The 10,462-nt window shown below is 49.5% G+C and overlaps 1 protein-coding gene across 1 annotated transcript; it reads left to right on the top strand.

The window, feature by feature from the left end:
- On the top strand, positions 1-10,462 carry BMI1 (BMI1 proto-oncogene, polycomb ring finger). The gene is made up of 10 exons (XM_074900156.1): positions 1-543; positions 5,740-5,873; positions 6,267-6,363; positions 7,096-7,151; positions 7,276-7,326; positions 7,592-7,700; positions 7,791-7,836; positions 8,390-8,488; positions 8,938-9,018; positions 9,109-10,462. The coding sequence occupies exons 2-10, from the start codon at positions 5,762-5,764 to the stop codon at positions 9,436-9,438; spliced, it is 981 nt and encodes a 326-aa protein (XP_074756257.1). The 5' UTR covers positions 1-543; positions 5,740-5,761; the 3' UTR covers positions 9,439-10,462.

The following is a 10,462-nucleotide window of genomic DNA, read 5'->3' as shown; positions in this document are numbered from 1 at the left end:
ATTTTGGGGACGGTGTCAGTTTCCACTGTGTGCCTTCAGCGTTGCATTCTTCCCTCCTCCGCCCTCCTCCCGCCCGCCCGCCCGCCCGCCCTCCTTCCCTCCCCGGGTCCCCGCCACCAACTATGAAATAACAACAACAATAATACTCGTACTAATAACAATAATAATAAAAAAAGGGACGCGAGCGAGGCCGCGAGGCGGAGCGGGGGGCAGAGGGAGAGACAATGGGCTGGTGGAGAGAGGACCCATCCGGACCGGGGAGACTGTGCGCTCCCAGCGCCTGAGCCGCCCGGGCGGCGAACACGGAGGGCGAGCGAGGGAGCGAGAAGGGCCGGTGGACGCGAGGAGAAAACCCGGGTGTTTTGTAACTAAAATGAGCGGAGCGCAGCGGCGGCGGCGGCAATAAGCTTATTGCAATTGACAGCGTCTGCAGTTCATTTCAAGATGGCCGCTTGGCTCACATTCATTTTCTGCTGAACGACTTTTAACTTTCATTGTCTTTTTTGGCCGCTCCGATCATCACCCACCGGCTCCGTTTTCCGGGTACGTATGAAGCGAGGTGTCGCCTTACCAAGGGCGGGGGGCGAAGGGGGCTCGGCGGCGGTTTTCGGCCGGTTTGGGGGCTGCAAAGGGGAGCCTAGGTGTCCCCCGAGCTCTCCGTATGGGAAAAGCGCTGACAGGCTGCTCCAGCCACACACACACACAGACAGACACGCAGCAGCAGCCTGTGCACTCGCTCGCGTTACGCACCCACATTTGCAAATTTTAGTTCCTTTCTTTCTCCAGACGCCCCCTAAAACCTTTCTGTGCACATGGCCCCCGAGGAGAATATTTATATTTCCAGACCCTGCTGCCAGCCCGGCCTGAGCGCCCTTTGTTTAAAGGCAGATTTTGATTAAACAGGGACGTTCGTGAAATCTGGAGCTGCCTGGGTCAAGTGATTTCAGTCCTCCCCGAAAGAAATGTGTCTGGGGGAGGTTAAAATGTCAGATAACGCACCCATTTTATAGAGACAGAGCCAGCGGGGGGTAGCGATCCTCCTGGAGGGGTTGTTAGGCGTCGGGGCACCCAACAGAAAATGTTATTAACTTAAGTTGGACAAGTACTTGTGTGAAATTGGATGGGTTGTAAGATGGCGGTTCCTAGTTGTTTCCAATGTCTCCTCTTACATTTCTGCTCTAAATGCTAAAGTTCGGGAGTTTGTGCCTGCTGGGAGAGGAAAGGGGTGGCCAACACCGAGAAATAACTTTTTTGGGGGGTAAGGAGAGCAGTTTGGCCGCGATCTTGGGGAGCTGGGGCGTGCGGTTTGCTGCAGCCTTTGGAGCAAAGGTGATGTGTCTGTGGGACGCAGGGTTTTTTTTTTTAATTTATTTTCTCTGGTTGTTGGTTTTGTTGGTTGTTGGATTTTTTTTTTCTTTTTCCCTCCTGAGCCCGGGCAGGGTAAATTTACATGAAATCCTTTGTCAGACCTTAAAGATGTCACGAGTGGGCTCCTCGTGCTGGTTATGGGCAGCACAGGAAAGTCGCTGGTGTATGTTTTTGTAATTGCATGGCCTTGGCAATATATAACGCGGGATGTTCCTCTGTGTCTACTATAAACATTTGAAAATAATCAGGTAAAAATAAGCAGAAAAATCGCATTTCTGTAAAAGTGAGATAGGCACTTTTCAGCTTCTAGAAACTTTGGTTCACTCCTCCACTCTCCAGAAAAAGTCGAGGAAAACCTGGGCGTGTGTGCCCATTTGCAAGCTCGGCGTTAAAAGGATTTTTTGCTCAGTCTGTAGTGGTCAGAGCAACTTATTTTATGTGACTGTCCCAAAGCCCAGGGAGGTTCTGGAAATACGGTCCAGTAAAACTACTTCTAGTGACTCTGTGCAGTGCATCCTGGAAACTGAGACAGACTTGTGTTGCAGTTTGCCAGAAACACGAAGGCATGACCTGCCTAATCGCTTAGCCAGTACAAAATTAAAGTTTTAGAGTATTTTCTAAGCAGAGAGATCGTGTCCTCTCCAGGGAGGCGATCTGAGGGACTGGGGTCCTTTTGCACTCTGTTGCCCATGTTCAGGTCTTTCCTCGCTGCAGCGAGCTGGGCAGAGGCATTTGAGCTCCGGGTGCCTTCCTTCTCTGAAAGAAGCACCGTCCCTCCTCTAAAACATATGTGGCCATTCTTAAGCGAAAGAGTAATAACAGCCTCGATAGTCAAAGTGGCTCTGACTGATAATGGGAGAAGATGTAGAGTGACGGCTGCTTTAGTCCTGATGAGAGAGTTTTCCGAGAGGAGATGGGTGCAAAGTACATAAACCTCGCCGAGCGATGCTTCTGGGTTTTATGAATGTGTTTTCTGTTAGAGACCCGTCGGGCAAGGTTTGATAGCTTATTGCCTTTATAGATTTTTAATAATGTAGCTGATCCTTAGCAGGAAGATGCACTTCTGTTTTTCTTCATTTTGACATAACCCGTTTAAGGCCTCTAAATAATCAGTTGGCTGGCAGTGTTTACTTCTAGCGAGTATTATCTCCGTATATTTTACGTTTAGTTGTTCCGTGTGTCAATGTGTAAATAGATATTGTCCTGGTTAAGAGGCTGTTTGTATTGACTGTGTGAAGTGTTGGTATTCGCCGTTGCTATCAGCACGAGCAGAATAAAATCTGAAAGGGTTTCCCTCGTACCAAAATATTAAGCTCAGGCTGCTCTAGTAAAATGTGCTGTGTTCGTCTTGCATACCCGCAGGCACAGACACGCGTGTGCGTGTGCCTGTTCGGGTGGCTTTTGGGGAGAAGTGAGGCGCTGGTTCGGCTAGCTGCAGAAAATCACTGATTGCAGAGATAGCTCATAGCACGTTGAAAATGGGCTAACTTTGGGCAATAAATAAACCGCGTTTAGGGGTTGCTTCGACAAAACAGGTTTCACGGTTGAATTTAATCCCCCACCGTTTAGGAAGGGGCTACGCCTGCGTGAAATAAACGCGTTAATGTCTTGAAAGGTTTGTCCCAGTCTCTCAGGGCTAGGAAGGAATTCTCGGTCAGCCGACTTGCGTGACCTCGGTCACCGCTGGGTTTTTTGGTTCAGATATTTATGAATTATAAGGTAGTGGCTTGAACAAATAAAACACAGAACCGTGAAAGCAGCCTGTCCATGTTTAAGTACCTAAAGGCACCTCAGAGTCGCCGGCTTCAGGGCACTGGACTCTTCAGAGAGAAGTGCAGAAGCCCGGGCTCTGCCTTTTCTGGGAAAAGCAAACCCTCGGTGTCAGTTTAAAAGTAAGAAGCGGAGGGTCAGGCACCCTGGAAGCGACATTTAAACGCAGTACAATGCAGCGGGGGTCTTGCTTTCCCGCACGGGGCTAGGAGCAGCTTTGAGGACCTGGGCTGACTTGGTGCTTCTTACACTTTGCTTTTCTGGGTGCTGGTCGGCTGTGGTTTCTCGCAGGGGAGTTTTATCTGCTGCTCACTCGAGGGTTCTCCTGCAGCAGCAAGAGAAGTTTCCTGGCTAGGGTCGCTCGTTGGCGCTGTGCACACTCCTTGAGGAATATTGTACCCCTGTCCTGGGCAGTTTGGCCAAAATTCAAAGCTTTTAGAAAGCGCTTGGTGTGTTGTTGGGTTGTAGGTTTTTGGGGGTTTTTTTTGGTTTGGGCTGCTTTTTTTTTTTTTTTTTTTTTCCGCTGCCTAACATCGAAGTTCGAGAGCGGCTGGGGAGAACCTCGCGTCTTGAGACTTCTCCAGCTCTCAGGGTGCTGCCGTGAGAGGTGGCTCGCAAACTCTGCCTCGGGAAGAGTGGGGACCAAGGGTAGGAGCTGGTGTGTTGGGAGCACTGACATGGGGAAATGACTAGCTTGCGTTGGAGCGACGTTGTTACGTTACATTTTTCAGGATCTGGTTGACAGAAAATAATTTACTCTGCAATTGAGGTGGCTGACAGAGTTTTTTCTCCCGGTGTGCTTTCCCTTTTACCTCTTATTCCCTCTCATTTTAAATAGTTTACGTGCATCTAACGTTGGTGCCAGTGCATCCGATGGGGGTTTCTGTGTTTCAGACTGTGAAAATGACATTTGTTTTTCACTCTTGTCGCTGCATTGTGTTGACAAGGTGTTGATTTAGCTTTAGGAATGATCTGGTCACATGGTCCTTCGCATGTTGTCACTAATGTACCGTTTAAAGTCGGTTTGGGCTTCCCCCCCCTACTCGGTGCGCTTTATTGCCGAAAAGGGGGTTTGTTTGAGGATCCGGAGACTTGTTTTCTCCCGTCCGAACACCTTACTCTGGTGCTGCAAATCTCTTTCCACCTCTTGCAAAACTTTGCACCGCGCTCTCTTCGTCCGCGGGAGGCTTTTCAAACGAGAGTCAAAAGAGGGGGGGGGGGGAAAGGAAAGAAAGAGAGAAAGAGTTGGGGGGGGTGGGTGGGGGAGAAGAGAAAGGAGGGAAGGAGAGAAAGGAGGAAAGGGGAGAAGGGGGGAGAGGGGATGCCGGCGGCGCGGAGCGGGAGCTGGGGCTCGGCACCCCGCCGGCGGTGCGGGGAGCTTGGTCCCCGGGAGCGCGGCGCGGCTCGGCGGAGGGAGGGAGGGAGCGGAGGGGGAGAGGAGCGATCTCAGACCAGCTCCTCTCACCGAGTCGACGTGGAGAGAGGCCCCTGAGAGGATCCGAAATGGCCGAGGCTCGGGAGGAGCCTCTGGCGCTCGCCTCTGCCGGGCTGAGACCCCAAAGCCCGGCTCAGCTCCGCGCCCGGGGCCGCCCCCGCCGCCCGAGCTGCTCCGCACCGCGCCTCGGCACCCTCCGGGCTGCGGCACCCCGACCCCGCCCGGGCCGCCCCCCGGCCCCCCCCTTCTCCCGCCCTCGCCCTCTCCGCCTTCCCCCTCCCCTCCCTCCCCTCGCAACCGGGCTCCCAGACCCCCGCGGGCTCCTCGGCTCCTCCACCCCCTCCGCCAGCCCCCGGGCCCCGCGTCCCACCCCCTGGCCCGGCTCGGCTCGGCCCGGCCCGCCCCCCCCGGCCGCCCCCCCGCCCGGCTCTCGTGTGTTCCCAGCGGTGGCAGGATGCCAAGTGTAAGTGTAAGTTGCTATAGCAACCCCCTCGGAGAGCGGAGCAGATCCGGATCGGCACCGAGCAGCAGCGGCAGCCGCCCGGACCCCCCTCGCGGGCCGGCCCCGCCGCCCCGGTGCCCGGCCCCGCTCCGAGGTGCGTGTCCCCCCCCGTCCCTCCCCCCGCCGCCCCTCCCCGCTCTCCGGAAATGCCAGGGCAGCCGCACCGGGAGGCGCTGGTTCCCCTTTGTGCTGCTCGCCGGCAGCCCGGTGCCCGGCCGTGTCCCCTTCCCCGTCCCCCCCGCCCCGCAGCTGCCCGCCGCATCGCCGCCCAGCCGCCCGGGGAGCCGCAGCCGGCGGCCGCCGCCGCGCCGCGGGGAGAAACCCCGTGTGCCCGCCGGGGAGCGCCGCGGTGGGTGCCGCGGAGCGACCGCGCCGCCGCGGAGCGACCGCGCCTCCGCGGGGCTGCGTCCAGGCCGGCCCGGGGCGGTGCGGGGCGGTGCGGGCTGCTCCCCCGGCCTCGGGACCGGCCCTCGCCCGGCGCCGCGCCGCGCCGCCGCCGCCGCCGCCTTCCGCGGTTGATCTTCCCCTGCGCCGGGGGATGCGGCTGCACGGGGGAAGGGGACGCGCCGGATCTCGGCACCTGGGACGCCGCCGCCGCGCTCGTCCCCGCTGATCGGTCCTCTCTGTGTGTGTGTGTGTGTGTGTGTGTGTGTGTGTCTTTCAGAGCCGCCCCTCGCCACGCCAAAATGCACCGAACAACCAGAATCAAAATAACCGAGCTAAACCCCCATCTCATGTGCGTGCTCTGCGGCGGGTACTTCATTGATGCAACAACCATCATAGAGTGCCTCCACTCCTGTAAGTACGATCGAGCGCTCCGCGTTGTTCGCCCGCCACTTCCCACCTTTCCCGGCATCCCGGGAACACCAAAAAAAACAAACCCCAAACCCCCAAGCCCAAACCCCCCGAGGTGCTCGGAACCGCCGCCCCTCCGCCTCCCCGACGGGCTGGGAAATAGGTGGCCCGGCCGCGGCGCAGTTTTTCTGACGACGGCCCTTCGGTCTTTGTTAAAGTAATAATATATGTACTATAAGCGTCTCCTTTTCATGGTAATTGCAGCTTATTTGGGTATTTGTTTAGCTTAAGCAGCGCGCTGCTGACAATGGACGATTTGCTCTAGCTTGCATAGTTTAGAAAATCGCACCTCTATCTATGCATATCTGAGCGTCACCTTCGTGTTTGACTTTACAGTCTGTAAGACCTGTATCGTGCGTTACTTGGAGACCAGCAAGTATTGTCCTATCTGTGATGTCCAAGTTCACAAAACTCGACCACTTTTGAATATAAGGTAGGAGAAAGATGCGATGCGCGCCCTGCATCTCTTATTTTACTTTATATGGGGAGACCAGCAGCAGTCGTCTCGATGTTATCTCTTCGTCTGCGATTTAAATCTGAAAGGACTTGTCAATTTACAAGCTAACTCGTGTGTATGCTCCCTCTTTGGAGTTTTGTCATTGATTGAAACCGAGGATTTCTCTGGATTCAGACAGAAAGTTTTTGTTGTCTTTTTTTGCATATGCCAACCATTGATGCAATGCCCCTTCCCTCTCCCCCACTCTCATGTGTACCACCCCGACAGGTTTTGCCTCTGCTTTCTTTATCCCCGAGACATGCTTCACCCCAGCCGTAGCTCTAGTCATGAAAACTTTTGCTGAAACTTTCCAAGCTAAGAGGCAAAAGCCTTTAAAGCACGCTACTCCTTTCAGAAATGTTTTTCTTATCAGCGTTACTCTTTGCTCTCTTCATTTTCTAGGGAGGACATGTAGTTTTTAAGGCTTCCCTTCAGTCCAAGAGAATTATTTTTCGGCTGTGGGAGCACAGATGAGTTTTGCTTTATAGAGGTGTTTAGAGCGGTGTTAGTTTGATTACAAGGTCTTGTAAGTTAACTTTTTATGACTAGCCTTCCACTTTGTAGAAGATGCCTCACTGTTGTGAAAGATTATAAATAAGGAGCTGCTGCTTGGATTAAAATATGGCTTCATGTGCTTAATTTTATGTTTTGGGGTTGTTCTTTTTTCAGGTCGGATAAAACTCTCCAAGATATTGTATACAAGCTAGTACCAGGCCTTTTCAAAAGTAAGTAGTGAAATCGGTGTTCTTTTCTGAGGAGTGGAAAAACAAAACCAGAACTGCTCTCCTGTATCAATACCAGGAGTTACAGAGTATATACTAAAATAAAAATATATGCTTTTCCATCTAGATGAAATGAAAAGAAGAAGGGATTTTTATGCTGCTCATCCGTCGGCTGATGGTAAAAGCTTCTCATTTGCAACTTTTGTCAAATGTAGCGTTGACCTAGATGCTTTACTGTTTTCTTTTTAACTTACAAATTATGTATTACTGTGACAGAATTTTAATAAGTAAATTCAGCATAATAAAAGTTTATTGTTTTACAGTTAGGTAGTTTTAATTCATAATCTTACTATGGAGATTTTTTTTTTTTCTTGTTACTGAGAATTGCCATTCTTCCTGATTTGAATTTCAAAATGTAAATTATTGTGGAAATTTCTGCGCAGCTGCCAATGGCTCTAATGAAGACAGGGGAGAAGTGGCTGATGAAGACAAAAGAATTATAACAGACGACGAGATAATAAGCTTATCCATTGAATTCTTTGACCAGAATAGGCAAGTTCCAGAATGGCAATATTTTATGTTTACCTGACTGATAGCAGCTATATTTATTATTTGTTGTAATTGTTTCATTTCTTCTCACAGACTGGAACGAAAAGGAAATAAGGAGAAAGAAAAATCAAAGGAAGAGGTAAGTAACTTTTCCTTACTCTAGAGGAAACGTAACACACACACACAAACATCTTTGGGGCAGGTTTGTAGCTGAAAAAAAACATATAGGTATGTGTGTCTAGAACAATAGAAGCAATACACACCTCTTGTTATGGTGCTGGGTACCAGAGAGGTCAAACATCTTCATACAGCTGTTTATGTAAACAACTTCTTAAAGTAAAAAATACCCAGAGTGTTACTTTTAAAGCAGAATCTGATTTTTTTGTCAGATTCTGCAATAATTTGTTTATTAATTAATTTTTAAAATCAATACATAATACATACATATTCTAATAAGATATTTACTGTGAGATAAAAATCTTGATGTATAAAATTAGTTGTATTTTTATTTACTTATTCTGGAACTGTAATTTACCACTTATTTCTGTTGCTCCTTATAAGGCAGCAGAAATTGTTATAATTCATAATTTAATAAAGTGCATTTAAAAAAAACCCATAAAATGTTAGAATACAACTTTGGTGGGAATACTTGCTTGTTCTCAGTAGACTGATTTTCTTTACTCTGCCATCAGGTGAATGACAAAAGATACTTACGCTGTCCAGCAGCAATGACAGTGATGCATCTAAGAAAGTTCCTGCGGAGTAAAATGGATATACCTAACACTTTCCAGGTACCTACAGGGAAAGGGTGATTTTTTTAAAAATCAGATTTGCTATTTTAAGCCTGCTAATGCTGGTTAGCACTAGTTTTCTCATTACAGCCAGTTGCAGCAAGTGCTAACTAGTGAGTGTTTCTGGTGTGTACAATAAATTGATGGAACTATGAACATTATTTTTAAAATAATCAGTCTGGAGTGTTTGGTGACACTGTTTTTTTTAGTGGAGCAAATATCGAGGAGTCAAGAAATTGCTCCTCGACATATTTAAAACATATCTAACTGTTGTGAAAATTCCCTGTTCCCTGCTGGCTTCGGTGTGGCATTTTTTGCATTTTCTGATAAATGTGGTAAGGGGGTAGGGGGGTGGGGGTGGGGGGGTGCTACTTACAAGTCAGATCAAACACTTGCTTTGGGCTAAATGCCTGGATGCTCCTTAATGCAAGGATTGGTATCTTGAACAGATCGATGTGATGTACGAAGAGGAGCCTCTGAAGGACTACTACACCCTAATGGATATTGCCTACATCTATACCTGGAGGCGGGTGAGTATGGCCAGCGTGACTCCCGCGGGGGGGGGTGCAGGTCGTGGCCCGGGGAGGGCGCTTAACCAGGGTCTCCCATTTGCCTTGCAGAACGGGCCTCTGCCCCTGAAATACCGGGTCCGACCTACCTGCAAGAGGATGAAGATCAGTCACCAGAGGGAAGGCTTGAATAATAGCGGGGAGCTGGAAAGTGACTCTGGGAGCGACAAGGCTAGCAGCCCAGCGGGAGGCATCCCTTCCACCTCCTCCTGTTTGCCCAGCCCCAGCACGCCGGTCCAGTCTCCTCACCCCCAGTTCCCCCACATCTCCAGCACCATGAACGGCACCAGCAGCAGCCCCAGCAGTAACCACCAGTCCTCCTTTACCAACAGAGCACGGAAAACGTCGATAAATGGCTCCTCGGCCACTTCATCTGGTTGACGTGCCAACCAGGCTACCGCCCGCCCCACCCCCCCCACCCCCTGCCCCTCCTTTATATAGATCTCTCCATGCCATTACAGCTTTATAGATGCTAATCCATGTGACTATCGTCCAAATTGCTTTCTTTTGTAGTGACACTGAACTTGGCTATAAAAGGCGGACTAGGTGACATTCAGGATGGACGTTAATGGAAACGCAAGATTGAAATGTAAATTGTCTCAGAGGACTGGGAAGCAAACAAAAGTTACACCTTCACCTGTTCTGAGTGATGTGGAGTTGTTTCCGTCCCCATCATCTGGACTTGGGAGTCTCCAGAAGTCGATACAAATCCCGGGAAGTAGTTTGTTAATCCAGACTAACTCCTCCATTGCGTTTTCTTCGATTGTTATTGTTCTTATGCTGTTTTGTGAACCTGTAGAAAGCAAGTGCTTTTTCATCTTGAAATCCAACAAAATGGAAAGAATATGCATAGAATAATGCATATATGTAGCCATGTCACTGTGAATAACAATTTTTGCGTATTAGCCATTTTGATTCTTATGTTGCATCTTTTACTTCTCTGTTGCTGCGCAGAACCGATCAAAAGAAAAGTAAACTTCAGTTTTACAATCTGTATGCCTAAAAGCGGGTATTACCGTTTTATTTACTGACTTGTTTAAATGATTCGCTTTTGTAAGAATCAGATGGCATTATGCTTATTGTACAATGCCATATTGGTATATGACATAACAGGAAACAGTATTGTATGATATATTTATAAATACTATAAAGAAAATATTGTGTTTCATGCACTCATGATATGGTTGTTAAATTTCTAAACTGGTTCGACCCTTGCAGATGCCGCCTGTTTGAGCTTTGCTCATACTGCAAGAAACACTTTGGGTGTGAGAACTACAGTATTGGGAAAGCACATTCAAGTCTCTGATAACCTGGAGGCAATTGGCAATCTTAAAAGGATTTTACTGGCTTTGTCTTTTTTTTCCAAGTGATATATTTTTACTTTACCAAATGTTGAAGTGATGCA

The sequence above is a fragment of the Athene noctua genome, chromosome 2 (genome assembly GCF_965140245.1).
Source record: "Athene noctua chromosome 2, bAthNoc1.hap1.1, whole genome shotgun sequence".
Lineage (NCBI taxonomy): Eukaryota > Metazoa > Chordata > Aves > Strigiformes > Strigidae > Athene > Athene noctua.
The sequence above is the reverse complement of the archived record's forward strand: the minus strand, read 5'-3'. Positions and strand labels throughout refer to the sequence as shown.

What these genes read in the sequence shown, in the direction of transcription:
- BMI1 (XM_074900156.1), top strand. Translation starts at nt 5,762, where the DNA reads ATGCACCGAACAACCAGAATCAAAATAACCGAGCTAAACCCCCATCTC. An exon ending in TGCTCATCCGTCGGCTGATG is followed by an intron (nt 7,327 to 7,591) that starts GTAAAAGCTTCT and finishes ATTTCTGCGCAG; the next exon opens with CTGCCAATGGCTCTAATGAA. An exon ending in AAGAAAAATCAAAGGAAGAG is followed by an intron (nt 7,837 to 8,389) that starts GTAAGTAACTTT and finishes CTCTGCCATCAG; the next exon opens with GTGAATGACAAAAGATACTT.